Genomic DNA, 25,600 nt, shown 5'->3' with positions numbered 1-25,600 from the left:
CCTCTTAGCGCCGCAGCCGAAAAATTTTGAGGAATTTCAAGGTCATTGTGTTTTTCAAGTAGGTACATAGGTACACCAAAATGAATACTGTCAGTGTGTAGATACAGTACTTAGATACAATACAAGAAGTAAAATTCCAACGTGTGGGGCTGAAGTGGATGATCGTTCAACCAACCCAGCTGGGATATATGTAGATTTAGAGATGAAAAATATTTATAAAAAGATTCTTGGGAATTTTTCCAGAGGAGGCACTGCCTCATTTATTTATTATTTACTATTTTAATAACATCAATTTATATTGTTTAATGCACTCCCCTATTTTTTAAAATTAAAATCCATTCTCCTGCTTTTGTCCACACTGAACTTCTGTGTCACCTTTTCATTAAAGTCTGGAATATTCTTAACCATACAGTTCTCAATGGACAACATTCCTAACGCACTTAGACCATCTTCACACGTAGTATTTTTCAAAAAAGTTTTAATCAGATTTAGTTTTGAAAAACACCGTTCTGGTTCTGCTGTTGTCATTGGTATCGTCACTAATATTTGTAAAGCTTGAGTAATTTCCTTAAAAACTGGCCTACTTTTGCACTCTTTCTGTAGGTGAACTAAATTCAACACTGGCGTTGGACGTCCGTTATTTATCAATTCGACTTTTTCCTCTAAACTTAAATTACTAATAACAAGTTTTTTTATTTCACGAACCCTCATTTTAAACTTAAACTTATAAAATATAATGTCTTAAAAAGCGCCAAACCAAAAACAAAACACGTATAACTACACTGCAGTGATACGGGATACTGCCACATTGAGTCCCAAAATAAAGCTCACGAGCCTATCGCCGCCTACCCCTCCACGTGCCAATTTGTCCAATCATATGTAAAAATATGCTTTCACGGTGGACTACGATTTCACCGTCCGCGATGGACTGGGGATTGCGCGCGCGGTCAGACATAACTCTGGTACGTTCACGGAGTACATCCACTTTATGCAACCAACTTAACATATATGACATATTGAATGCATACTATTTAGATTTTTTATTGATTTAATAAATACATTATTTTAAGTTTACAGTTTGAAAATATCTGTGGGGGCGGAGTCCCAGAGTCCTCCTTCACGAGCCGCCACTGCTATTACCATAATGCGTATAAAATATAAAATGATTTTTATACGGTTCAATATTATTTATCTTTGTGCCGCTCGCACATCGATAGAATCTATAATCGTCTATAGATTGAGTTACACTGAACGTCGATCTATATTCTATCTGTCTTTTGCACTTGTTAGGGAATAGGGAAATGCTTTTTTAGTGGGTGTAAACGGACTTGATTTATCCATCCCGAGAAACATCATAGCATAAGCGTAGACGAGGGGTCTAATTCCATGGCTATAATAAATTTATAAATTAAAAAAACACAACTGGGACGTTTTAAAATGCTGTAATAATTAAAATGGATCAAAGTGCCGGTTATAGCAAAGCTTAAAAAAATATTAAATGTTATGTTTTATTGTCTTTTTTCAATATTTTCTATATCTTGTTGCCTTTTACGCAGACACGCCAATGGATTTTCGTTCCCGGCACGCTTCATCCCCCTTACTAGTCCATAAGCTAGCGATGAGTCACTCTCTATAATTTCGACCGCGGAGTATAGGTCATGATTTTAAATTATGTATGGCATATTAAAACTCATGTTCTTTCTTAGTGCTTGGTATTATTTGTCTAACGGAATTATAAATGAACCCTTATTATTAGCATATCTAAAAATTCATGTATGTTCAACATCACAATTTTAACCCTTTCACTGCTCCGGACGTTTTTATTCGCTAAAAATTTATAGGACTCAAATTGCTCTAAACGAATTAATTCACTTGAATAGTTAAATTGGATCAGGCTGCTCAAATTTTATTGTTTTTCTTGATGTTGTACTGTGTCAATGTGTTTATGGAGTGTTTTTTTCTTCAAGTATTTTATTATAGTCGTACTCTTAACCATAACCAAACTTTTCTTGAATGATATCCTGTTGCGAGGCTACTTTGTTTACTTGAAATTAATTTTAATGCGCCGCATGCTCAGTAATTGATATAAGGTTCATTCCAACAAGAAATTCAGAATTGGTTCAAAATCAGTAATGAATTATTGTGTACGCATGCGCTTGATAATTACTATTATGAACCAGTCCTGGAAATCATGTTGGAACAGTTTATGAACTATCACATATCTGTCCTCTGTGAAGTTAATTGAATGCCTAAGAATATCAAACTCCTCTTCTTCGCTCAACTCGGAAGCCAGAAAATGATCAACATCCTAAATCACTCATACTAAAATAGGTTATAAATACAAAAGATAGAGGTTATAAGTATAATAACTCTATGATGTTGTGTATTCAATGCGCATGCTCCAAGAAAAGTTCTTCTAGTTCCTACTGAGGACAAGGACACTAAAAAGGTCTATTTATATAGCAGTACCATTTGATCAAAATATAATAAAAAATATTCAGAAAAGTAAAAAATATTTAGAACTGGCAATAGAAATAAAAAGAATTTGAAAACAAAAATGAGTACACGTTATTCCATTTATTATTTCAACTACATCACTTCTTTTTATTATTTCTGTGGTTAGATTATATTCAAGTCCTGTAGTAACACGGCCTTATTAGGCCTAATGTGCATCCCACTGTTCAAAACTATTCAGCAAGTAGCTTCATACTTTTAATAAAGTCCAAAAGCTTCCTTACCAACACTTCTCTCAGCTCCTTGGAATCGAAAAAGTGTTTTCCCTAGAGCAGCATTCTACTACGTGCAAATCCTGAATATGCAGAGGAGTTTCATCCACCAAGTCACATCCTGAGCAGACCGCACTGTCTACAATCCTTGGCTTGAATAGACAAAGTGATAGTGTTCCGTTATAAGTCCCGTATTTTGTCCAAGCTCAGCAATTCATTCGTGTTTTCTGCAAAGAACACTCTATAAGTTCCTTCATATGGCTTTGGTACACCTGAAATGGAATTTTTGCGCAACACTATCGACAAAAATGAAGATAAAAAAATATGTTGATGACGACTTGTACCATTTACTGTCTCCTACCTATGGCATGCACCTATTTAAAATATGTCTTTTAGTTTCTAAGAAAACGTCAGTGAGGATGTTAAAACGAACACCCTGTATAGAGATTTGACTGTTAACTAATTACTGTGAATTATTACAAAAGTGTCACACTTATTTTGAGATAGGAAGTTATCTACTTTTAATGCCTTTTTCTTTTATATTTTGTAGTGAAACTAAATAATACTGAAATGCTGAATACAAGAAAAATAATATTTATCAAATAATGTTAAATGCAACCTGCAAACATTACCACCAAGTTTAAATCTTCCATTATGGATATGAATATGCTTATAATAAATAAACATATTTTACAATAATTCAGACAAAGCCTATACATAAGATGTCATAAGTTATTAAAATACAAGTTGTCTCAATATCTGTAAAAGTTATCAGGTTATGGGCCCAGACCGCCTTGAAAATTAAATGAGAAGTGAAAAGTGAAAAGTAAATGAAACAGTAAAAGTCAAATAATGTCTTTGTCATCAAGTACAATTAAGCCTCTCACAAAGGAGAATTATGATACTTGGGTAATGCAAATCGAAGCTGTAATGGTTAAAAATGGAACATGGGTGTATATGAATGGAAAAAAACCAAAGCCCGAACCAGTGGAAGGTGATAAAACGTCAACGTCAGTTCAAAATATTGAAAAGTGGGAAGATGAAGATGCTAAAGCAAAATCAGATCTAATAATTGCAATAGATCCGAGTTTATTACGAATGGTGAAAGGCTTGAAGACTTCAAAATAAATCTGGGATAAGTTAAAATCAGAATACGCTTCCACCGGACCCGTAAAAAGGGCAAGTTTATTAAAACGTGTAACTTCTTACAAGATAACTGAAAATGATGATCTTCATACACAGATGATGGAGTTTTTTGATATAATAGCCAAGCTGTCAGCTATGGGCGTCGAGATGCACAACGACTTACAATCAACATTACTTCTCAACGCATTGCCACCAAGTTTTGAAATGTTCAGATGTGCAATGGAATCTCAAAATGAATTACCCAAGCCGGATACACTTCGAGAAAAAGTTATTGAAAAATATGATGCTAGAAATCAACGAGATACGGATGATTCTGAAGCTATGTTGGTTAGACAAAATTGGAGAAATTTCAAGTCACATCAAGGAGGAGAATATCAAGGAAATGGATACCAAGGAAGTGAACATCAAGGAAGTGGACATCAAGGAGGTGGATATCAAGGAAGTGGACATCAAGGAGGTGGATATCAAAGAAGTGGATATCAAAGAGGTCCACGTAGATACAACAGTAGTTTAAACAAACCATTCAAATACAATTGTTTTATATGCCATCAAAGTGGGCATAAAGCTGTCCATTGTCCAAATAAAGTAAGTGACGATAAACAAGAATGTTCGTCAAAAGTTGAGTCCCAAGGTGAGGATGTGTTCCAAGTAACAGAGAAAATTACGGAAGAAGCTTTACATACGAAACAAACACCAAGTGATGATCGATGGTGTCTAGATAGTGGCTGCATGTTTCACATGTGTAATGATGAAACAGCATTTCTCAACATGATGTCAACAAATGGAAGTGTTTTATTAGCCAGTGATGTACAGACTGAAATTGTAGCAAAAGGAACTGCCCGAGTTATTACTACGGATGGGAAAATAAATAGGTCAGTAAAACTCAATGACACATTGTTAGTAAAAGAATTGAGAACTAATCTGTTGTCTGTTGCGAGGATCACGAAAATACCGTCAGCTTCCACAAAACTGGTGCAACTATTTTTGGGAAAGACGGTGAGGTAAAATTGTTGGCACAAAGAGTTGGTAATTTGTACTATGTTTGCGGTAGTAAAGAGCAAACAAATGTAGCAGCAAGTAATAATTCTGCAAACTTGAAGTTATGGCATTATCGTCTTGGCCATTTGAATAAAGAAGACTTGTTGGAAATTTCGAGAAAATGATTAGCCGTTGGAATCAAGATAAATGAAGAAAAGAAGTTAGAAACATGCGATGTATGCTAACAAGGAAAAATGACTGTTCTACCATTTCCCAAGAAGTCTAAAAGATATACAACAAAATTGGAATTAATACACACTGATGTTTGGGGACCGTCAAGAGTAGAGTCGTTGGGATGCGCTCGTTATTTTGTCACTTTTATTGATGATAGCACTCGATGGTGTGAAGTTCGGTTTATTAGGAATAAAAGTGACGTTTTTCAAGCTTTTAAAGAATATAAAGCACGTGTTGAAACACAAACTGGCTGTAAAATAAAATGTTTAATGTCAGATAATGGAAAAGAATATTGTAATAAGGAGTTTGATGAGTTTCTGAAGAAAAATGGTATTTGTCAACATCTAACTGTTCCTCATACACCACAACAAAACGGAGTAGCAGAACGAAAGAACAGAACATTAATTGAAATGGCACGGTGTCTTTTGATACATTCTGGATTTTGGGCTGAAGCAGTGGCTACTTCAAATTATTTGAGAAACCGATACCCAACATCTAGTTTGGATAGTCATTCTCCATTTGAAGCTTGGAACAAAGAAATACCGGATTTGAGCAACTTGAAAGTGTTTGGCGCAAAGACGTTTGTTTTAGAAAAAAGGTTAGGAAAGTCAAAGTTTGATCCACGATCACAAGAAGGAGTTCTGGTAGGTTATTCTGAAGAATTGAAAGGTTACCGAGTATGGATTCCAATCGAGAAAAAAGTTGTTATTGCTAGAGACGTACGAATCCTGGAAAATCAATTTTTAAATGAAGAAAAAGAAAATAAAACTCTTGACTGTGGTGAAGTTAAGATAGAATGTGTCCAATGTCCATATACCAATTAGTGTTCAGGAAGAAATTGAAGAAATGGAAGATGAGCAAATAAATTAACAAGAATATAAACTAGATCAACAGTTAGAGCCAATTTTGCATCGGAGGCCAGGAAGACCACGCTTGGAGAGATTAGGTACACGAGGAAAACCGCGAAAAATTTATAATACTGAGCAAACAGCAAATGTAAACGAAGATCAAGAGGAATATGAGAATTACGAAGATACTGAAACGCAAGGAGATCCTAGTGATGATGAAATATTCGTTGATGCCATAGAAAATGAAGGCGACATAATTGAAGAAGCAAATCTTGTGAATATAACGTTGAAGGAAGCAATGACTGTAGACGAAGCAGCTGAATGGATGAAAGCCATCACTGAAGAAATTCGGGGTTTGATTAAAAATAACACATGGGAAATAGTCGAAAGTCCTAAAAACAGAACTGTTGTCACATACAAAATTGTTCTTAGAAATAAACTAAAACCTGATGGAACGCTTGAACGAAGAAAAGCTCGAGTTGTAGCTCGTGGGTTTACACAGCGACAAGGAGTAGATTTCACTGACACATTTGCACCTGTAGCAAGATTAGACTCTGTTAGACTTTTGATGGCATTAGCTGCACGTGAAAAATTGCCAGTATTTCAATTAGATATTGTTGCAGCTTATTTAAACGGAAATTTAGAAGAAGAGATATTTATGGAATCTCCAGAATACATTCAAGAGGCATTACAAGAAATAATTAGAAAGTATGGTAAACATAGTAAATTAGGTAAAGAAGCTCAAGAAATGCTCCGAATGTTAACACAAGAAAATAAGGTTTGTAAGCTGAAAAAAGCATTGTATGGTTTACGACAAGCTGGTCGCCAATGGCACAAGAGATTAAGTGAAGTCTTGCAGAGGTTTGGACTCACTTCGGCTGCAAGTGATACTTGTATTTATTACAATATGAGTGAAGATCAATATACAATTTTAGTCGTCTATGTTGATGATATAGTATATATATCAAAGAATAAGCAGAAGCTAAATGACATTAAAACTGGTCTTGCGAAGGAATTTGAAGTGAAGGATCTAGGTTTAGCGCGACATTGTTTAGGAATTGAAATTAATCAAGAAAATGGTGAAATTGAATTAAGTCAACAGAGATATATAAAAGATCTCTTAAAAAAATTTCACATGGAAGAATGTAATCCAGTGAACACTCCCAGTGATTCTCAAGTGAAGCTACCTGATGGAAATCAACACCGAAGAAAGGGCAATGAAAAACCATTCAGACAGTTAATTGGATCACTCATGTATTTAGCGGTTGCTTGTCAATAGATTATCGCAATTTAATGAAAAATACGAAGATATTCATTGGTCAGCAGCGAAACGTGTATTGCGTTATCTACAAGGTACGAAAAATTATGGCTTAGTATTTAAAAAAGATTCATTTGGGATTCAAGGTTATCCTGATGCAGATCATGCAAACGATATCACTGACAGAATCTCGTATACAGGATATGTATTTCTATTAAGTGGAGCAGCAATATCATGGCGTTCGAAGAAACAGCAGTCAGTTGCAATTTCGTCTACTGAAGCCGAATATGTAGCCTTGTCAGAAACATCTCGTGAAGCTCTATATTTGCGAAATTTAATGTTGGAATTGGACTTAACTGATTTATCAAAAATAAATTTTGGAACTGACAATTGAGGAGCGAAGTATATTGCAGAAAATGCTACTTGTCATTCACGCACCAAACATATTGCCACGAGATATCATTTTGTACGTCAATTGGTGAAAAATGATTAACTAAAGTTGAGATATGTACCAACGGAGATAATGCCTGCTGATATTCTCACCAAATCTCTACCAGGACTTGCACATCATCGTCATGTACAAGCAATGGGATTAAAAATTTGTCAAAGCGCAAAATTTGAGAGGAGCATGTTAAGAGAATAAATCAAATTTGCTCTTTTATGCCATCTGTGTCACTTGACCATTACTACGTTACGCTATTATTGTTCCTTTTTTTGATGTAAATACTACTATCAATTAATAAAAACGTTAATAGGAGATTGTATTAATTTAATGAACGAATATTGTTATAATCAAAGTTTAATTCTGATAAACATGTAAAAGTTATCAATATCCCACCTACAAAATTCTACAGGTGATACTCTGAATATAAGAAAAAAGTTCATATGAACTTGATTTTTCAATTCTCATTTATTTTTATACATTTTTGAAGATAATCTTTCAAATTAGTAATAGTTATAGTAATTATAATTAGTACTATCAAAACTTTTTAAAAGACTGATGAAATACACATATCAATTACTATTTGAAAAAGTCCACAGAGTTATACATTTTTAGAACATACAGGTACAGCGCCGGACTGGGAGAAAAAAGCGGCCTGGGAATTTTTCAAATTAGCGGCCCTAAAAAATTCTAAACTGACTTGGTTTGCCATAGTAAAAAGTAAATGGGTTTTTCTAGTGTACAGTTTTGAAATAGTCGTTTTTTTGTGTCGAGTTTTCCAAAGTTGAGAAGATTGAAAATTTTTAAATGTATTATTTATTTTATCCATCAATTAGTTTATGATTTCTTTTATTTTTTTCAGTGGATAATTTTACCTTGCATTCGACTACTTTTAAGCACTTTACTCGGTAACTTTTTACTAGAGACTTTTCTAAATCCATCAAGCTTGAACCATAGAATACGATTTTGTATTCTATATTAAATAAGACATGAAAATATGAGAGCTGTAATCTAAGAACTTAATTCTAGAATAAACCACAATTATTTGTACGAAAATAAAACCAAGGAAAGCGTACTGTTAAATCATATGTATTAACCTAATAGTATGCAATTGAATTACATACATGTGAAACTTAATTTTAATCATTTCAGCAATTTCGATTAAAATACATCTGACAAATCTGAAAATAATATTATAGTAAAAGCTTATTTCTAAAACTTGGATGTTTTGAAGTTAGTAAGTCAATTATTGCGTCAATTGTGATCTTGTTTAAAATATCTTTTTCAGAGTTCATCTTCTAATTTTTCTTGTCTGATGGAATTTCGCAACCGATTTTTGATAAATTTTAAAATACTACACAATTGCTCACAAGCCATCTGCGTAAAGGAAAGAGTTAGGAGATATTTGTATGTTAAATTAAGCGTTGGATAAGTGCCCGTCAGAAGATTATACTTGTTTAAAATTCTATAGCAGCACACAGCACAGTCTTTGCAAGATTTTTTTTATTTTTCTTTACGTTGATTGTCTTTAACATTCGGTTTTACTATAGTATTGATACTATAGATTTTTACTATATATTACTCGCTTCTCCCTGCCTATTAGAGTTTAACTCACGCCTGTTTGCGGTTTTGCAAATAATGAACTTCCTTTATCCCAAAAGCATTAATGGTTTAACTTGCATGTCTGTTAAATAAATTGTCCCAAAAAAAACATAAAGTTTAAAAAGGGACTAAATTTTTGATTTTTTTTTTCTGCTTTCCATTCTAAAAAAGTTTCAAATTTTTGAAATATATCTAATTAAATGTTGGGCCAAGCGGCCCTTTCGGGCCGCGTCCCATTGAGAGTTTTCCCTTTTTTCCCTATGGACAGTCCGGCGCTGTACAGGTAAGTCCTCTGAATTGATTTGTTGCGACATTGACTTCAATTTTGACAACTATGAACAGTTTGTTTTATCCTTCAAATTTTTATCACACAATATTCTTGTTTTATATAGTTTTCATCAAAAAGTCACTTAAGCATTCCACATTCTTTATCTGGTTTATTAGCTAGTTTTGAGCAAAACTAATATGGTTTCAAATCGATGATCTGACCGGCCAGTGACCATTGGTCTATCAAGAAACATGGAAAACAAACGAAAATTACAAAAAATAATAAAACATCGCAAATTTATCTCAAAAAGAAAACGTTTGCAGTTCTTCATTTATATAAACTTTTTGTTGATCTTTCATTATTTTTTTTCTCACTTTTGGCCAGATATTTATCTGCATAATTTTACCGATGGAATATTGCAACACCCTGTATATATGTAGTGAATAGAAGCTAATACTAATTATTTTTTTAGTGTGGTCCAAATGTTAAACAGTTGAAGTTAAAATTTAAACAGAATCCATTTCCCGGAGAACCAAACCCTAATGTTTTATGCATAGGCGGTTGTGATTTGAACGTTCTAGAAACATTAAATATAAATCCTTCATCAGTGAGACGAAGTACGTGTGCTATATTAGTCAGATTAACATCAAATTATTATCTTTTTTTTTTCATAACTTTTAGCAACTACTTTAAATGATGGAATCAATGAAAATGCTTCGAGTCGGAATAATTTAAGAAACTATGCAAATGCACACAGAAATAATGAACAGAATAATGGAGTCAGTAGATTTAACAATATAGATAATTCTATAACACATACTCATCATAATTTTTCTAATAGAGATAAACATCAAAATAGAAATAATACAGAGGTACCTGGAAATTATTTGAACATTAAAACCAATAAAACTCCTGTAAATCTCATGCCAGGGCCTTCAAGAACAAATGCAAACAATAGCATAGTAGGTTCCACTGGTCAAGAGGATGACATCGTTTGTTCATGTAATAATAAAGCCTTGTTGCTTACTGTACGTAAAGATGGATCCAATAAAGGTAACTTGATTATTGTAGTTAATGTAAGTTAATCATCGTTTGATTACAGGAAGACAGTTTTATAAATGTGCCAGTGATACTTGTAAATTTTTCTTGTGGGCTGTTGATGATGGAACAAGTAGTAATGTTCGCCACGATGATCAGCAGACTAATAGAATTCATTGTAACTGCCACCAACCAGCAGTGTTGAGAACTGTGTCAAAAGCTGGTCCTAATACAGGTCGACAGTTTTATAGCTGCCCAAAACCATTAGGTGACTCGTGCAATTTTTTTAAATGGGCAGATGAGGTAAGACATTCTTAGTTGAGCAAACTTAAACTGATAAATAAAGAATAATAAGTACAGGGATATATATACACAAAACATTAAAAGTATAAAGATACATATTTTTGTCTATTTTTGCAATTCTCTCTTTATAATTACAGTAAAAGATTAGGGAGTGGAATGATCAGAAGCACTCCGATTATTTCTAATTTCTATTTCTCTTTCTGCAAATATTCATTTTTTAAATTTGACACCATTTGTCTAAGGCAAGTCATACACACATTTGTAGTGATTCTGGGTATTAGGTTAGGTACCAAAATCACTGACACGAAATCTATAAGATTAAATCTATTTACCCAATCATGAGTATTTAACCAATACAAAAATTTAATGTAATAATAAAATCTTTGGAACACTTGGGTTTTTTTCCTGTAGCAAGGCAATATTTAGTCACACCACCAACCAGTGTTCCTAACGAGCATATGTTTAGTGGTGCTGGGCTTCTTTATACACAGCATCGAAACAGTTTTGATGGAGAAAAAGTTTCGAAGCTTTCATTTTTGAAGTTTAATATTCCTATATTCCAGTTTGATTATTAACATGTTTTTGAAAATTTAAAAATAAGTAAAAGAAAAGAATAAACTTCTTTTAAACTTTAAAAATTATTTTTTCGTTTTTTGAAAAAAAATTCATTATAACTTTAAAAAAGTAAAAATAATGTCAAAGTATTGGCATAAAAGTTTAAGAGAAAAATAACGTTTTTATTTGTTTAAATTGATATTTTTTAGTTTCTCAAAAGAAGTTGATTATTTAAAACATTAAAATTCAAAATAATGTGTAATGACTGACGAATGTTTAAGAAAACGCTGAGTTGCACAGTAAAATCTAAAGAGAACTTTTTTCTTCCAAATTGAATGAAGAATCCAAAACTGATTTTTATTTTATGTAAAAGCTGTTCAAATCATTCATTAAAAAATTAAGGTAAGACTGGCCATCTGGTCTATTTGGTAGCCTAAAAGGACCAATGAGCGTGTCGCCAATAATGCCAGCATGAATGTTAATTGAAAACTTATGCTGAAAATTTGTTATTCGAATGACGTGAGGATTTTTGTTGCTCCATAAATCATTATTGTCTCGTAAACGATGCTTCATCAGTGAATAAGATATTTGCTGCCAAGCAGCCATCGTGATCACTCTAGTCTTGGTGGGTAATCTTGAGGTAGTAAATGTTGAACACATTGAAAGTGATAAGAGTGCAATTGTTGTTCGCGAAGTGTTCTCCAACCATATGACTGTGATATGTTTAAATTTCTAGAAATTTGTCGGGTACTTAACATATTATTATTTTCTATTGCTGTCAGGACCATTTCCTCAGATTCCAGAGTTCTAGCATAATGCCGTCGTACAGTGCGACAGAATCCCAAAAAGCTGGCCAAATACCAAGGTTTTATTTCGGGTTTTTGTTGTTGAGGAATGTGAAGTAGGGATATCGAGGGTCCCCAAACAGCCATTCTTTAGGCGCAGGTATATTTCTTGTCCCTGCAGGATCAGTTCGAATGTGACTGTTACACGAGTCTCATGGAACTACCGTCATAACTTTATCGCTCGTCCTCGCTCGTTCTTTGGAATATATTTTATTGAATTACTTATATCTTAACAAAAAAAATGCGTGGTCGATGAACTTGCGCATTTTTGCGCGAACGGAGATATGATTTTTTTTCTGAAGCCGTGCAAATTTCGGTATAAGGGGGTTTTCGGGGTCGCTCACATTATTATATATATTATTTCTTAACTTCTTTCGTTATTAGTTATTTAAAAGGATAAATAAACATATCTCTTCAATAAATTATTGTGTATACATTGAATAAAAAATAAAACATAGTAAAATATGTCACAATATAGTAGTGTCACCGAGAGTGTCACAGTATAGTGAGATCTTTTGTTTTCGCTCGCTGTTGATTCTATTCATGGATTAGTTTTGGCTCCTAGAGGGATGTTATCCCATATTATTCATTGGATTTCAAGAACTGCAAACATTATAGAAGCACAGCAATTGACAGGGAAAGAGATATTCCGCATAATTAAGAATACTCTTGCTTCCCAAATTGTGGACGATGCAGCTCTCATTCTTGAAGCGCACGTGTCATGCCAATTGGGTGATAGTGAATGTGACTAGATTAATCCAATGTAGATGTAGTGTACAAATGAAAAAAAAAAATTTTCTTATCTAATTTTTTTGTTCAATTCATTTGTACCTAGTTCCCCGCCGGAATCTTTCTGATTCTTATACATTGCCGATGCAATTACGATTAAAATATTTTGTTTATTTAAAAACAAACATCTTGTTCATAATTAGCGCAATGTAAAACCCCCAGATAGAAAATTTCACCGTAAAATAAGAATTTTATAATATACTCAGTCGCCATATTGGATCCGCCATTTTTTTGCCAAAATTGATATTGGATTTGTTATCAGCGACCCCGAAAACCCCCGAGTAGAAAATTTCAAAGCCGTTAGACAATGTTTTGGCCAGCTTTTTGGGATTCTGTCCCACTGTGCGTCGTCCGGAATTAATTTTTGTTGCTTTTAATTTATCCGTTTCTCTTAATCTTCTATCGATATTATCAAACATTTGCCGATTTGGTGTTTTTCGTGCAGGAAACATTTCTTTGTACCGCCTAACTGCACATAGGCAGAATTGAAGGGGGGCAAGGGGGGGCACCCCCAATATTATTGCAATTAAACTCAGAGTTAAACTTCAAGGGAGTGCAATTTTAATAGGGTTGCCAGATCTCCTTTTTTTTTTTTCATACACGTCAATTATTTTCTCCAAGTGTGGTAAATATTTCTTGATTACGTCTTATTTTTTAAGGCATCAATTATACAAACAGGACATATCTCCGGATCTGTCATGAATAGATAGAGCACTTTACACGAAAATAGTGCCCGTTTGACAAAATTTGCAGTGGCGTAGAAAATATTTTCAAAAAAGGGTCACGTTGACGCTGCTCATAAAATTTTTAGCAGTACATCAAACATTGGTCTTAAGGTGCTAACTACGCATAGCAAATTTGAAATAGAAATGTTCAGGCATTTTGGAATTATTGCAGACAATGTTTAATTTTACAGAAACTGACGGCAAAAAATATTTAGTGATAAAATTTGGGGGATGACATTTTTTTAGTAGGGACTATTTTTTCATGTGTAACTTATTCCAAAATACACTCCCGTGGCGTAGTTATTGGGGGGGGGGGGGCTTTTTTGAAAAAAATTTCTATGCCACTGGCTTTTAAAATAATTTTAAATGTTTTTAAAATGTACAATCAATTTGTGGCGATAAAGTATTCTTGTAAAGTATTGGTAAAATTTGCTGGTCTTTAGATAATTGGAAAATCAAATAAGAAGATACTACGTTGATATTTATCGTTTTCTACTGATTGCTAAATGTGTAAGAATAAATTCAATACCTAATATTTTTCAGAGATTTCAAAACACTATACGCCACTGTTTTGTGTGTTGCAAAAAGTTTGTGAAAACGGTGAGACTTAGACCCTTGCGTTATAAGTCAATTCTAAATTATTTATTGAGTTCTATTTGTGGTTAAAGTGTGATTCACCCAAACTGAAACACCGTGTATAATTTTTTTCTGATATTCATAGCAAAATATTTGAATATATATGCGAATATTACCAAATTGAGCTATCTCTAATGTGTGAGTTAAATTGATAATTACATTTGGTTACATTAATTAAAATTTGATATAATTTAAATATTTATGCAGTATATAATTTATAAACTTCCAAGAAAATAATCTTTTATTATAAAATAATAAGAATATTTTCTTTCTATGAACTTCCCAAGAACTTAAAGCTTCTTGTAATACATCTGTTGTTTTTTAAATATTTAACTAAATAAATACCGTTTGATATTTTTTTAATCAAATTTAGTACAGAGCTTTCATAAATGATTACAAGCCACATGATCAGTAATTTTGTTTGGAACAGTGATTTTATTTCCTTCATGTTGCCAATTAAATTTCGGTAAAGTTAAAAATTATTAAAACAAGATCAAGATTGCATTAAAACACAACTTTCTGTTTTACCGGCAGGTGTTCGGTGTAATGATTCAACCAATCAGCAATCGTCGCATTATCTTGAGCGTAGATGCTAAGATTTAAAAGCGGATTCTCACTTATGGGTTTTCACCCCGGGTTTTAACCCTGCATCAAAACCCCAGGACTTTTCAGTACACACTTGCGTGTTATGAGCCTTGTAAAAAACCCTGAGTGTTCACCTTTGAAATTTGAACATGTTTCTATTTTTCTGTTGCGGGTGACAAGTTTTTTGTGAAAATTCACTAGATTTGTGAGTTGATAACGTGCTTTTGACAAATACTAGGGATTTTTTCGTTTTGTTAGCGTTACTTACGACAGTTTTTATGTTTATGTGTTTATAATCTAGGGTTATGGTTATTTATTGTTATTTATAGGGTGATAGTTGTAGAATAAAAATTTAAATTTCATGGCTTACGAGTGGGAACTATCGAATGTGGTAATGGAAAAAACAATAAAAATGAGTGAAACCTGTGAAACTGCAGCAAAAGGAAGATTTATTTGAGGGAAGGAGGCTGTTATGGCTTTAATAAAGTTGTAACAAAATCAACCTATTTTATACAATCTAAAACACGTTCAGTATAAAAATAAAGTAAAAAGAGAGGTTGCAATAAGGTCAATTAAAGATGAGTTATTAAAGTTGCCTTCGTTGAGGCATTATTACACTTGCTGCCCCACAGATTATTGCAGCTAGCAATATTGTTTCTCCTGGTTCCATAACAAGCTTTTTAATATTGTTATATTTATGTTTTATTTAACAAACGAACAATTAAACTAAATTTTCCCACCCAGCATCGGCAACTGTCAATGCCTACCATCATAGAACATAAAAACAACTAGATTTGACTCGACTATACCAACCCTGGAATAAACTAATAAATGTGCATGCATAAAGGATTTCACCCTTGACCTTGAAAAGACTTGCAAACAGCTGATGGGTTCACTTAAAACCCCGGAGTCAAAACCCCGCTAAAAACTCCTAAGTGAGAATCAGCCGTAAGAATTTTTAGTTGACAGTACGAGCCCTGCAGTGTTGGTTGCCTAAGATTTGCGGTCATGTGGCTTGTAATAATTTATGAAGGTTCTGTACAGAAGCATTTTGAGGGGTTAAGTTTAATGTTTGACAAATTTTTAATAAAAAAAACCGCTAATATGGTTTCTTAAATTTTGGGAATATTAAAATGTTTATGAAAACTGCATTTGTACCCAAGCAATGTCAAAATTTTTACAGTATCTTCGATTTATTTGTACTTTTGTACAACAGTGCACATCGAGTATATCTTTGTCCTATACTATCAATTCAAATAGCAAAGGGTAGAAACATCTCCGAAAGATTGCAAATAAGTTGAAAAAATACTATTGGAAGTGCAAAATTGCATATGCTTTTTACTAAAAAACTATTTTAAATATCTCAAAAAATTTATATTCTATAGGTTTGTGTACACCTCAAGATAAATACATTTAAAAAAATATATAAATAATTTTCGACAATTAGTTGGCAATTTGAAATTAAAAGAAAAATTTAGATTAATTTCATTTAAATTAACGCTTTTAATTATAGTTATATGAATAACTCATAATAAGAAATAAATTTATTATGTATTTTAATCAATCGTATTAGACCAATGAAAATACTGGAGGTGAAGGAGATGATGACTGGGGAGGAGGTGGTAACATTACAAGAAGAAATTGGAATGGAAATAATTCAAATTGGAGAGGCAAATCTAATAAAGGAAAACAAAAACCTGCTTCCAATAAAGTGACTCCTTACACTGGTCAAACAAGGGCAAAAAGAAAATGTGGAATATGTGGACAGGAAGGTAACTGCTTACGAAGTATTTTGTTTTGTAATGCATCAGCTTACTATACGTTTCAAATGTATTGGCTCCTGATCTTGAACGCACATTACAAAAAATTGGCTGGCGAAATTGGGGTGAATTGTGAAAAATATAGGCGATATAGGTAGTTAATGCCCTGTAAATATTTTCACTTGCAAAAAAATTTAAGTTATACATTAGTATATACAAAAATGTAAATTTTTTTAAAGCTGTCTAGCAATAGTGGCTTTTCAGAGGAGGCAGGGAGGGCTCCTCAGAATATTTTAAGTAAATACAAGCTGTTACAAATTCGCTTCTCACTACAGGGATCTCGGAAACGCTAAGAAGTACGATGTAGCTTAAATGGGGGCAAAGTTGCGTAATCAGGGATCTAAAAAATCAAGGCTAACAAGATTAGTTAAAAAAAAAACGAAATTTTAGAAATCCGTTGTTAATTTCAACTTAGTTTGAGGTAATATTGAAAAAAGAAGAACACCTCATTGCCACTTTTTGCCCTCTATCGAATGGCATAATCAATTTTTATATGTAACGTTTCGTCTCTCCAGGACCATCATCAACTTAATTTTTTTAAATACGACCCTAGAAATTTTATTACATTTTTTGCAAGCCCTCATGACCCCCCAATACTATACAGCCCGAACCAGATTCAGACGTTTTGTCTCGAAAAATTCATCTTCTGTGTATTTGTTCCAAATTTATCTAAATTTTTTATTTAGATTTCTTTGTTTATTGAATTATCGTACACTGTAAGTGTTGTTAGACCCTGTGAAATCCATCTAGTTATTTAAACTATTACCACCAGGCCTTACAATAAAACATTTATTATTATTAACTATTACCATCACTTGTCATACATAACTCAATAAGTTGTTGTGTCAAAATTAAAACATTATTACAATTTTAACTTCATTATGACAAATTAATTCTTAAAAATGCATATGAACAATCAAAACGCCAACTGAATATTATTCTTTAAAGAATTTCAGTAAATGTTCAAAAACATTTTCGTTTTGGCAAAGGTTGAAAATGAAGATCAGCGTAATATTATCGGAATTTATTATAGGTATCTGTAACCGCAACTGTGAAAGGGCATGTCAGATGTATTTGTATGAGTATACTAAAAAAAAATAGATCTGAATTTGTTTGAATTTTGATCACTCCAGAAGCCTAGAAATAAGTATGGACACGGGAATAAAATTCTAATAATGTTTTATTTTAATGCGTGGTGGTAATAGTTTAAATAACTAGATGGATTTCACAGGGACTAACGACACTTACAGTGTAGGATAATTCAATAAACAAAGAAATTTAAATAAAAAATTTAGATAAATTTGGAACGAATACACTGAAGATGAATTTTTCGACAAAACGTCTGAATCTGGTTCGGGCTGAGGCAGTACAGTATTGGGGGTCATGAAGGCTTGCAAAAAATGTAATAAAATTTCCAAGGTCGTATTAAAAAAAATGAAGTTGATGATGGTTCTGGAGAGATGAAACTTTACATATAAAAATTGATTATGACATTCGATAGAGGGCAAAAAGTGGCCATGAGAAAGTGTTCTTCTTTTTTCAATATTACCTCAAACAAGGCTGAAATGAAACAAAAACGGATTTCCAAAATTTCGCTTTTTTTCAAGTATTTCGAAAACTAATCATGTTAGCCTTGCTTTTTAAAAGGCATAATGTTGGTCCCCTAATTACGCAAATTTCCCCCATTTAAGCTAGTTTGTATCTCTTAACGTTTTCGAGATCCCTGTAGTGACAAGCGAATTTGTAACAGCTAGTATATATTTTTTTGCAACTGGTAATATGCAGAGAGTTTCTGAAATAAGTGCATTCCTTGAAATGAGTGATAGAGGCCATGTAAATAAGCAACTGATATTCCAAAACATTATGTTTTAAATTGCCAAAAAAATTTTCAGATAAAGATTTAAACAAATTTAAAGCCGTCCCTGGTGCGGCAGCCAGTTGTACCTTTGATAGCGAAGTTACGCGTGCCGCGCTGATGGCGGTTTTGACGGTTTAAATTTTGTGTTTGATGCTGAAATTTATTCAAATCTCGTTTAAAAGTAACACAAAAATTAAACGAATTACTTACCGATAGACGATATGCACTACAAAAATGGTTCAAAGTTGTTTCCATGTGCTAACAAACATGCTTCCAAACGACGGTCAAAATTCTATCACCAAAAACACCACACCACACATTTACTAAAAACTGATCTCTCTGGAACAGGAGGAGCTGCATCACACCAATAGTGAATATTGTGAAAATTTAGTATGCTGTTCTAGTAAAACGACATTCATTCGTAAAAAGCACCTTGCTTGTAAAATCCAGATCTTGTGCTATTTGATGTCGAATTCCAGGCAAAATTCCACACGGGGCTAAAAATCGATATTTAATACCTGAACTCTTTGTACAGGGTGGGCAAATAAGCGAGGTAAGCGGCTGTATCTCAGAAACTAGTGATCGTAGAGAGCTACGGTAAAAAATTTTATAGGTAAAGTGGGCAAGGGAAAATGCTGGAAATTATTTTCAAGTTTCCAAGATGGCCGCCAGTGGGCGTTTCCACCATCTTGAATTACATAAAGTTACGTTTCTCGCGATTTTCCCCAATGAATGTAACAAAAAAGTATTTGCGTTTTAATGTTAACTTAAAGTCGAACATTTTTTGTAAAAACAATTTTTCTCTATCTTTCGAAATAAAGTGGTGGGGGGTATTTGAATGTTGTTTTAAATAAATGCCTGTAACTTCGAAACGGCTTAATGGATTTGGATAAATTTGGTATCATTGAAAAGAGCATTTCTTGGGCTTTTAGGTTTCTCGTAATCATGACAGTTGCGACCTACACGGCCGCCGATAGAGGGCGTTATTCGATATTATAACCAAAATATTGGATTTTCTCAAAAAATTTAAATGCGATGATATGACTTTTTTTAGACTAGAAAATAGACAAATGACCAACCAATAAGCCTGCGCAAACCGCATCTTAATATCTTTTTCCTAACTCAAATTATTTAAAAAAATACTAAACCAGGAAAATTCATATATCCCCATTTAAAAATGCATCGGTTGCTTTCGATAAGAAGGCAAGTAGTAGGCCATGGACACGACAATCGCCTAACAAAAATATTGCCAAGTAACGTCAAACTTTTGTCACACGCAGCCTAATATTGTTGATTGCGTATAATTTGAGTACTTTTTAATCAAAATGCCTCTCACAAATAATGAAGCCGTTGACATGATTGCGATTTATTTCGAGTGTTTTCAAAATGCAGCTATAGCTGCAAGACAGTACGCGGCACGGTATCCAGATCGCCGTCATTACGGGAGAAGAATGTTTCCGCGCTTGGTACAGCGATTACGCGATACTGGAAGTTTTCGTCGTCCTAAACGTCGCAGGCGTCGCAATGGAAGGACCGAAGAAAACATTATCAATGTCTTGGCTTACATAGAATTTGATAGACATGTAGGAACTAGAACATTGTCTCTAGACTTGGGAATAGCACGAACAACTGTTAGAAATATTTTGAAAGATTATAGGTAAATAATTTTATCTTATTCCAAGTATCTTAGCACATACTCTCAAATACACAATTCAGTGTTATTCTGATTATATTATTTTTACGCATATGTTGTTTTTTACTTTTAGATTACATCCTTACCACATAGTTTTGCACCAGGCGCTAAATGAACAAGATTTCGATAATAGATTAAATTATTGTCAATGGATGCTAGGCATGCTTGAGGAAAACAGAAATTTCTTAACGGAAATTCTCTGGACCGACGAGGCTACCTTTAGTAGTGATGGTAGAGTAAACCGTCATAATATGCATTATTGGTCCGCTGAAAATCCGCATTGGTTAAGAGAAGTGCAGCACCAGGGACGCTGGAGCCTAAATGTGTGGTGCGGTATCATTGGGGACAGAATTATTGGACCTTATTTTTTTGATCAAGCTTTAACTGGTAACCGCTTCTTAGAGTTTTTGATCAACGACTTGCCAATTTTGTTGGAAGATGTGCCACTCGAAACTAGGAGAACTATGTTTCTGCAATTAGATGGTTGTCCGGCACATTATTCAATTAATGTCCGAAACCATATTAACGGGACCTTTCGAGAACGCTGGATAGGAAGGGGAAGCCTATTTCCTTGGCCGGCAAGATCTCCGGACTTGACATGTCTTGATTTTTACTTGTGGGGACGCTTAAAAGACATTGTTTTTCAAACTCCACCAACAACACGAATGGATATGGAAAACAGAATTCGAAACTCAATTCGTCAACTATCAGCGGTAGAAATCGAGGCTGCGGTTCTGTCGACTCAAGAAAGACTGGAACAATGTGTGGAATATGACGGAAGGCAATTTGAACACAGAAGGCATTAATCTTTTTTCAAAATCGGTCCTTTTCAGGACCACAACTTTATTTAAAAGGAAAATCGCTTATAAATACGAAAACGTGCGACTTAAAATCACAGCACTAAATAAACTGACATTTCTTGTGAATATTTTAGAGAGGAGTTTGTCTTTTATTTCCATGGCCTACTACTTGCCTTCTTATCGAAAGCAACCGATGCATTTTTAAATGGGGATATATGAATTTTCCTGGTTTAGTATTTTTTTTAATAATTTGAGTTAGGAAAAAGATATTAAGATGCGGTTTGCGCAGGCTTATTGGTTGGTCATTTGTCTATTTTCTAGTCTAAAAAAAGTCATATCATCGCATTTAAATTTTTTGAGAAAATCCAATATTTTGGTTATAATATCGAATAACGCCCTCTATCGGCGGCCGTGTAGGTCGCAACTGTCATGATTACGAGAAACCTAAAAGCCCAAGAAATGCTCTTTTCAATGATACCAAATTTATCCAAATCCATTAAGCCGTTTCGAAGTTACAGGCATTTATTTAAAACAACATTCAAATACCCCCCACCACTTTATTTCGAAAGATAGAGAAAAATTGTTTTTACAAAAAATATTCGACTTTAAGTTAACATTAAAACGCAAATACTTTTTTGTTACATTCATTGGGGAAAATCGCGAGAAACGTAACTTTATGTAATTCAAGATGGTGGAAACGCCCACTGGCGGCCATCTTGGAAACTTGAAAATAATTTCCAGCATTTTCCCTTGCCCACTTTACCTATAAAATTTTTTACCGTAGCTCTCTACGATCATTAGTTTCTGAGATACAGCCGCTTACCTCGCTTATTTGCCCACCCTGTACATATTGAGGTGTAATAATTGTTTCCGTAGTCCACGCCACACAGTCCTGTTAGATACACCCATTTCTCGGCCAATATCACGAGTACTGCGCCTCGGATCTTCTTCAACGAGGTTTATGATGTTTTCTTCGCTGTTGAAAACATGTTGCGTCCTTCATATGTCAGGTGGACATTCCCGGTATCCCGTAACTTTTGAACTGTCTTTTGCATTGTTCTACTGTTAGATTATCGTCTGTTATGGTAATACTAATGACAAGTCTCACTCTCTGTACATTAACACCATATCTGCTAGTTCTTGATCAGAAAACAGTTTATACCCTGGCTAATACTACAACACACAACTAAAGAACACAAGACATACTGACTATAGACCTACCATCAGATTTGCTTGATTGTGGAAGTCACTGGAACGTTAGCCAATTAGTGCTTCACGCATGTAGTGAGTCCGAAGCATTTTGGCTGTGCACGTGTACAAGATGCACAGGGTCGGCTTACATTAAATGATGAATTTTCTTAATTAATTTTCTCAAAAATAGAAGCATTTAGACCATCACTTGCTTAATAAAAGTTGCTCATTTTTGTGCCCTCTATCGCCCTTTTCAAGGAACGTACTTATTTCAGAAACACCCTGTATAATTAAGAATTATTCATTTTTATATCGGAAATACAATATAGACTACTTTTCTATAACAAGTCAATATTGCACCTATTAATAAACCACTAAAAATACATCAGAGGCTTTGCTCCTCTATAAATACCAAATACATACATAAGGGCCACATATTTTCATTTCACTATAGCTTTTCCACCATAGATTCATAAGTCTTTCTAATTGAACAGTGGAAGCTAGCCTCCACTACTACCACTGCTCTACTGCTATTCATAAGCATTCGCATCAGGATTGGATTTTGCTTAGATTTAAACTACAGAATGCCACTGTTTAGCTAATATAAATTAGGCTTTTATCAATTAAATTTCTATTCTTGTTTTGTAATACATAATAGAATATTGGAATACCTTTTAATATTCCACAAGCAGAAGCAGATACACTGATGAAAATCGGTACCACAGTAATAAACTGCATTTTATTTGTTACCAACTTCGTTAATTATTATCAGTTGTATTTTATTTACCTGAAACCTCAGTTAATCTGATTTATTCTGAATATTGATTAATTAATTAAGTGAGATTAATTGAGAGCTCAGGTAAATTTCACACGGTTATTATTTATTCTCCTTTAATTTTATATTCGTATTCTAATGCTGATTGTAAAACTAAATGATTAGGAGTTAGTACCATTAATTTATGTTTAACTTCCTCATACAAACCTCACGCTGCTACTATTTTCTAGTTACTGTAATATACAGGGTGGTCCCGAGGTAATGGGCAAAAATTTATGGGTAGATTACCGATGCCAAAATATTGCGATTTAGCCTTACTTACCTTAGTCCAAAAGTTGATAGTTAAAGAGATACAGACTGTTAAATGTAAAATATTATTTTAGTTTACCTATTACATTACTATTATTATTTCTTAATAAATGCAAATATCTACACAAAGTTTTGGAGTTTGGGGTTCTTTGGGTAGAGGAATTGAAATTTGTTCACATTTTGGTTATAGTTCATAGAGGGCGCCAGCTGCCGTAGCTTGAATGTGTTGAAAACAACATAATTTTTTGTACTTTAAGATATCTCATCTTTGGTATCAAATTCTTATTTTCCAACTTTTTTACACAAAAATGGTAGACTTTTACCGTACCGTTTCCGAGACATTTGGCTCTGAAACTTCCAATGTTAATAGTTGAAATAATTAAAATAATTTAGAAATGTCAAAAACAAGGGTTTATTTATAATTAAAAATTGTAGTGAACAGTAAAATAGTAAACATTAGTAAAACATATAGTCCAGTCATTATAGACATGAAACAGCCTGTTTCGGGAAAAAAAAAACTATTAGAAGTTTTTCTGCGAAATATTGTTCGGAAACGTGTTATAAACAAAATATCAAAAAATCAACTCGAGACTAGTTGGGAAACTTTATTTAAAAAATGGTCAAAGTTATGGAAAAGTGGTTTTTTGACTGGCATAAAAAAATTGTTATTCATAGCGAAAAAAGGTTTATACAAAAAAGGTAAGTATGAAGTAAACCTGTAAAATGAAACAAGTCCGATTAAATTCCGATAATTGCCGTTTTTTTTCAATTACTAATAATTAATGCAATTTTCATCGCAGGCACTTGTAATTCAGGAATTTTGAAGCTCTTTGCACCCTTAATAAGTGGTAAAAATTTCAGTCCGAAAGCTTCATTAGTTTGGCGTTGGCCGAATTTGTTATCTAAGAAGATGCTGTTTTTAATTCATTTTTCTCAAGCTCAGGCTTTGTAGAGTTTCGATCATTAGTTGCTTTTGTACCTAAATAGTTGTATTGACATATGCATTTACTGATAATTTAATTTTTCATATTTAATTTTTCAAATTTAGCGAACGAGTGGACGCATGCGCGCTGCGCGCCTGGTGCGCGCAGAAAACTGATCGAGCGACTTCAAATCGATAGTGCTGGAAAAATTAGCCATATATAATTAGCCTTGGTTAATAATGAACGTATCGCGATGATTATTTTTTTAATTTGGGGTTGCGCGAAAATTCATGAGCATTGAAGCTATTGTATTAACGAAATTAACATTATTTCAAATGTAGTTTTTTTCAAAAATGATATTAAAAATTATGCTCTTATACACAGGCTCTTATGGGAGTTGGAGAAAAAATTTTAATCAAACGTGGATATTGCTCTTAAAAATGGTTAGGATCGGGAAAATAAAATTGTAATTAAAGATTTAAATATTACTAAACATTTTAAAACAATAAAAATATGCACTTACAATGTAATTATTGAGATAAGGAATGAATATATAACGTTTTGACAAATTTGAACAAACATCTGATCCAATGAAAGGAAATATGGCAACATTGTACGCTGTATTTAACGCTTCGACTGACACGCTATATTTGAATAGCTCGATTATAGACTGTAAAATTATTCCAGTCGAAAACATATGTAGTAATAATTAATATTGAATAAATTTTTCGTGATCTAATGCAATATAATAGCAATTTGAAACAAAAATTGAAAGGATCTCTTTGCAAAACGAACAGTACATATGTTCTGTCATAATCTTCAATTTGACAAGGCGACGTCTCACTATCATACACTGAACTTCTTGATAGTTATCATATGGACTTTTTTTTCATCAATCCACATTCTGTTTCATACGCATTTTATATTACTTTTCCTTTGTACCTTGGATGGTCATTCATGTTTACAGAATACGCGCAAAGTTGACAGTAATAACAGTTGACTCAACCACGCCATGGCAATGTTGCCAGATTTCATCCATAATTTTACAAGCTCGATGAATAAATAGACACTTTTATTCAAATACAAATTTGATTGCCGTGCATTAAACGCGAAAAATGTATGCAAGCTAATATGTGTTGTATAAATTTCATTAGTATAATAATAATAATAATAATAATAATGATAATGATAATGATAATGATAATGATAATGATAATGATAATGATAATGATAATGATAATGATAATGATAAT

The 25,600-nt window shown here is 33.2% G+C and overlaps 1 protein-coding gene across 1 annotated transcript in view; it reads left to right on the top strand.

Moving 5' to 3' along the window:
* The window catches only part of LOC108914644 (DNA topoisomerase 3-alpha), a gene marked incomplete at its 3' end in the record, with an annotated part of 91,302 nt that extends 74,552 nt beyond the window's left edge, over positions 1-16,750 (top strand). Inside the window, exons 11-14 of the mRNA XM_018720491.1 lie at positions 9,975-10,119; positions 10,184-10,555; positions 10,605-10,843; positions 16,552-16,750. Of these exons, the coding sequence (XP_018576007.1) occupies positions 9,975-10,119; positions 10,184-10,555; positions 10,605-10,843; positions 16,552-16,750 (955 nt within the window). The remainder of the gene's footprint in view (positions 1-9,974; positions 10,120-10,183; positions 10,556-10,604; positions 10,844-16,551) is intronic.
* Between the last annotated feature and the right edge of the window lie 8,850 nt (positions 16,751-25,600).

Source organism: Anoplophora glabripennis, unplaced genomic scaffold (assembly GCF_000390285.2).
Source record: "Anoplophora glabripennis isolate ALB-LARVAE unplaced genomic scaffold, Agla_2.0 scaffold1189, whole genome shotgun sequence".
Classification (NCBI taxonomy): Eukaryota; Metazoa; Arthropoda; class Insecta; order Coleoptera; family Cerambycidae; genus Anoplophora; species Anoplophora glabripennis.
Note: the sequence above shows the minus strand (reverse complement) of the source record. Positions and strands in the feature narration are given on the sequence as shown.